The sequence below is a fragment of the Haplochromis burtoni genome, unplaced genomic scaffold (genome assembly GCF_018398535.1).
Source record: "Haplochromis burtoni strain Fernald_Lab_line unplaced genomic scaffold, NCSU_Asbu1 Contig_4127, whole genome shotgun sequence".
In the NCBI taxonomy this organism is placed as follows: domain Eukaryota; kingdom Metazoa; phylum Chordata; class Actinopteri; order Cichliformes; family Cichlidae; genus Haplochromis; species Haplochromis burtoni.
The window spans coordinates 183-4,605 of record NW_024586488.1 but is presented as its reverse complement, the minus strand read 5'-3'; the positions used below and the strand labels follow the sequence as shown (position 1 = coordinate 4,605).

The 4,423-nt window shown below is 41.0% G+C and overlaps 1 protein-coding gene across 2 annotated transcripts; it reads left to right on the top strand.

Moving 5' to 3' along the window:
- The first annotated feature begins 6 nt into the window (after window positions 1-6).
- LOC102295691 (protein NLRC3-like) lies at window positions 7-3,671 on the top strand. Of its 2 annotated transcripts, none has more exons than XM_042217963.1 (4): window positions 7-483; window positions 619-803; window positions 900-2,718; window positions 3,394-3,671. In XM_042217963.1, the coding sequence occupies exons 1-4, from the start codon at window positions 308-310 to the stop codon at window positions 3,596-3,598; spliced, it is 2,385 nt and encodes a 794-aa protein (XP_042073897.1). In that variant the 5' UTR covers window positions 7-307; the 3' UTR covers window positions 3,599-3,671. The 2 variants fall into 2 exon arrangements, with proteins under 2 accessions (XP_042073897.1, XP_014187130.2); XM_014331644.2 differs by having other exon boundaries at window positions 897-2,718.
- The last annotated feature ends 752 nt before the right edge of the window (window positions 3,672-4,423 follow it).

Below are 4,423 nucleotides of genomic sequence, written 5' to 3'. Positions count from 1 at the left end.
ACTTGCAAAACAATGACTTGGTCCCACCTCTGCTTGAGACTGTGCTGGGAGACTAAGCAACCCTTATGGCAATGGGATGTAATAATGTGCCATTTTGGAAAAGTTGGACTACCTGCAGCCCATGTTTGAGTCAATAGTCTGTGCTTTTGAATGTGATGCAATCAGGAAGTTACAAGTGAGCACTTCTTAAATCCTCTCTTAATCACAGTGGCCTGACTGCTCAGCCTAGTTTCATGGCAAAACCCAAAACTGTCTCAAAAGCTGCCATGAAAAAAAACAAACAACAAAAAACATTTTATGTCCATGAATGACAAGGGTTTTGGGGGGGGGGTTAGTTTGTTTATGCTTTGTTTGTGTTTCCAGAGATCAACACCACATACACATCACATCATCTGCAGAATCTAGCTGTGTGTCTGCGAAGAGTGATTGGTCCAAAGAGCATAATCCAAACTTCAGTGATGAACCCGCAACCTTAGACAAAAAGTAAGAGACTGTTTCTGCTGAACTGAGTAATTATATTTATATAATTATATTTATATTTTAATTATATTTATATTTATATTTCTGACTTTACTGTGTATTTTTCTGGTCAGAATATTTTTTCCTTCATGTCCACAGAGAGAAGAGTCATGTTAGTGTGGAGGAGCAGCTGTCCTACTGTGCTTTGTGTCAGGACATCCTGAAGGATCCAGTCTCTACCAATTGTAGACACTGGTTCTGCAGACAAGGGAGAGACTCCTTGTGTCCACAGTTTGGATGCAGGTCCAGACTGCAGACCGCCAGTCAGAGAGGTTGTGCTCAAAGTACGACTGAACATCTAAAGCCTGGACTTCTTATTGTGATGGGTATTAAAGAGTTTTCTATCTATTTAGCATCATTGTTTTTCTTTCTTTTAGCAGATGTTGGTCTGCAGGAGGTATTAGATGAACATAAAATCAGTCTAAGGAGGAGATGTGAACATGTGACTGAAGGAAGTGATGAAACAGGAAGTGGGACTCTGCTCAACAGGATCTACACTGAACTTTACATCACAGAGGGACAGAGTGAAGAAGTTCATACCCAACATGAGGTGAGGCAGCTGGAGACAGCTTCCAAGACCATCAATGACACTCCAATCAGGTGCCAGGACATCTTTAAAGCTTTGGCTGACCAACAGAGACCCATTAGAGTTGTTCTAACAAATGGCATTGCCGGCATTGGAAAAACCTTCTCAGTACAGAAGTTCACTCTGGACTGGGGAGAAGGTTTGGAGAACCAAGACATCAGTGTGGTGATTCTGCTTTCATTCAGGGAGCTGAACGTGATCACAGATGAGCAGTACAGTCTTCTAGAGCTGCTCCATGTTTTCCATCCAGCATTACAGAAGGTCACAGCAGAGAAGCTCGCTGTCTGTAAACTTTTGTTCATATTTGACGGCCTGGATGAAACCAGACTTTCATTGGATTTCACCAACAGGAAGCTTGTGTCTAATGTCACACAGAAGTCATCAGTCAGCGAGCTGCTGACAAACCTCATCGAGGGGAATCTGCTTCCCTTGGCTCTCGTCTGGATAACTTCCCGACCTGCAGCATCCAGTCAGATCCCTACTATATGTGTTGACAGGGTAACAGAAGTACGAGGTTTCACTGACGCCCAGAAGGAGGAGTACTTCACGAGCAGATTCAGTGATGAAGAGCTGTCCAGCAGAATCATCTCCCACATGAAGACATCCAGGAGCCTCCACATCATGTGTAGAATCCCAGTCTTCTGCTGGATCACTGCTACAGTTCTGGAGCACATGTTGACTACAGAGCAGAGAGGAGAGCTGCCCAAGACCCTGACTGACATGTACTCACACTTCCTGCTCGTTCAGACAAAGAGAAAGAAGCACAAATACCTCGAGGGACATGAGACGAGTCCACAGGAGCTGATGCAGGCTGACAGGGATGTTCTCCTGAAGCTGGGGAGGCTGGCCTTTGAACATCTGGAGAAAGGAAACATCCTATTTTACCAAGAAGACCTGGAGCAGTGTGGTCTGAATGTCACAGAGGCCTCAGTGTACTCAGGCATTTGTACAGAGACCTTAAAAAGAGAGTGTGCGATCTTCAAGAAACCAGTCTACTGCTTTGTTCATCTGAGCATTCAGGAGTTTCTGGCTGCTGTCTACATGTTCCACTGTTACAGCAACAGGAAGGAAGAGGTGCTGGAGAAGTTTCTGAGAAATGATTTTCCAGATTTATTTACTGATGATTTTGATGATGGTATGCCCATCTATTTTCAAGAGGACTTTCTTTCCACTGTCATGCAGAAATCTCTCCAAAGTAAGAATGGCCAACTGGATCTATTTGTCCGCTTTCTTCATGGCCTGTCACTAGACTACAACCAGAGACTCTTAGGAGGTCTGCTCAATAAGATGGAGTACAGTCCAGAAATTATCCAGAGAGTCATCAATAATCTGAAGAAGATGAAGAGTGATAAAATCTCTCCTGATAGAAGTATCAACATCTTTCATTGTTTGATGGAGATGAATGACTTCTCAGTACATCAGGAGATCCAAGAGTTCCTGAAATCAGAAAACAGATCAGAGAAGGAACTATCTGACATCCATTGCTCAGCTCTGGCCTACATGCTCCAGATGTCAGAGGAGGTTCTGGATGACCTGGACCTGAATAAGTATAATACATCAAAGGAGGGACAACGAAGACTTATTCCAGCTATAAGAAACTGCAGAAAGGCACGGTAAGACCAGATATAGTTATCATTAAAAAATAATTTGTGCTCAAATCTATGTTCTAAAGTACCGATTACATGAGAGAAAGACTCATCCTGCAGAAATTGACAAGATCTTTTGACAGTACTTTTCTAGCTTCTCATGGTCATTCTGTCTGATTTCCTGTCTGCTAGAATAGCCACATTGCCACTGTCAGTCTTACATTGTCTGACCTACTTGCATCTTTGAGTAGTTCATGGTGGCCTATCTCATACCCAGGCGCTTGCAAAAGAGTTCATTATGGAAAATTCTCAGCATGAAATGATAGAAGAATAACAAAGTGATGGTTCAGGGCCACCTCATCCAGCCCTTGCAATACAAAAAGTACATTTTAAAGGCTAGTCTTAAAAGTAGAGAGGATCTCTGTCTTTCAAATTCAAATTATAGTTAGCTACCACAAGCGGAATAAGTAACTGATTTTAAGTAATGGTTCAGTTACAGCAATTTTAAATTGTGCTAATATTGAATCTGATGATGTTCAGTTAGTTTAATTTAAGTTTAATTTCTATACTGTTTGGACAACAGACTCTAAATGTTCCACTTATGTAGATGAAGCTGGAAATTTTTCAAGTGTTTCTCATCAAATGGAGGAAAACTCATTTGTCCACTTTATAACATGTGTGGTGATATATTTTCCATCACAGGCTTTCTAGCTGTGAACTCTCAGAAAGTCACTGTGAAATTGTCGCATCAGCTCTGAAGTCCAGTCCCTCCCATCTAACAGGGCTGGACCTGAGTGGAGCCAAACTCCCTGATTCAGCTTTGAAGCAGCTGTTTACTGGTCTAGAGAGTGCAAACTGTAGGCTTGAGACTCTAAGGTCAGTTCATCAAGACTGTTTTTTATTTTGAACATATTGTAATAATTTGAATGTCAATATTCAATTTAATTTCAATTCTGTTTTATTTACATAGTGCCAGATCACAACAATAGTGAACATTAAAATATGAAGACCCATAGAGTCATCACAATATGTGTTTCATTCCCACTGAATGAAAAACTTGAAAACATGTTCCTATGATTTTTAGGCCCACATACAATAACCACAGTTTTATCTTAATTTAGAAGCAGTAAATTGGAGGTGATCCAGGTCCTTATAGCTTTACATTTCTTCAGTTTAATTAATTGGTGTGTTTGTCTGTTTTTGTTGACAGATAGACAGATAAAGTTGAGTATCACCCCAACATAGCAATGCAAATGTATTCTATGCCTTCTAATAATACTGCCTAAGGGAAGAATGCATAATGCAAATACATTTGGTCCCATCACAGAACCAGGAGGAGCTCCATAATTAATGCCAATTATATGAGCCTTGAGGTTTGGGTGTCCAGGACTTGAATTTTAGTGGATGTAGGTGCATAGGTGCATAATTGAATTGAGTTTTGCAATTCCAGGACACACACACACACATACACACACAAAAAATGACAAGAGACAGCTGAAGACCACTTGTTCCTGTAGCAGATGTGAAATACCTTCAAAATTGGCTCATCATGTGTGTTTTTTTCTTGGTGTTTACTAGGGATGGGTATCGTTTAGGTTTTATCCGATACCGGTGCCAAATCGGTACTTTTGAAACGGTGCCGGTGCTCAAACCGGTGCTTAAAGAATGGAGAACACAAAATTGGTCCATAAACCTCTCATTTTCAGCTGTTTTTTGTAAAAAGATAACAATG

Excerpts from the sequence above, each read along its gene's own strand:
- LOC102295691 (XM_014331644.2), top strand. The coding sequence starts at position 308 with ATGACAAGGGTTTTGGGGGGGGGGTTAGTTTGTTTATGCTTTGTTTGT. Across the intron at positions 484-618 it reads CCCGCAACCTTAGACAAAAA|AGAGAAGAGTCATGTTAGTG; the intron begins GTAAGAGACTGT and ends TCATGTCCACAG. Across the intron at positions 804-896 it reads TCAGAGAGGTTGTGCTCAAA|CAGATGTTGGTCTGCAGGAG; the intron begins GTACGACTGAAC and ends TCTTTCTTTTAG.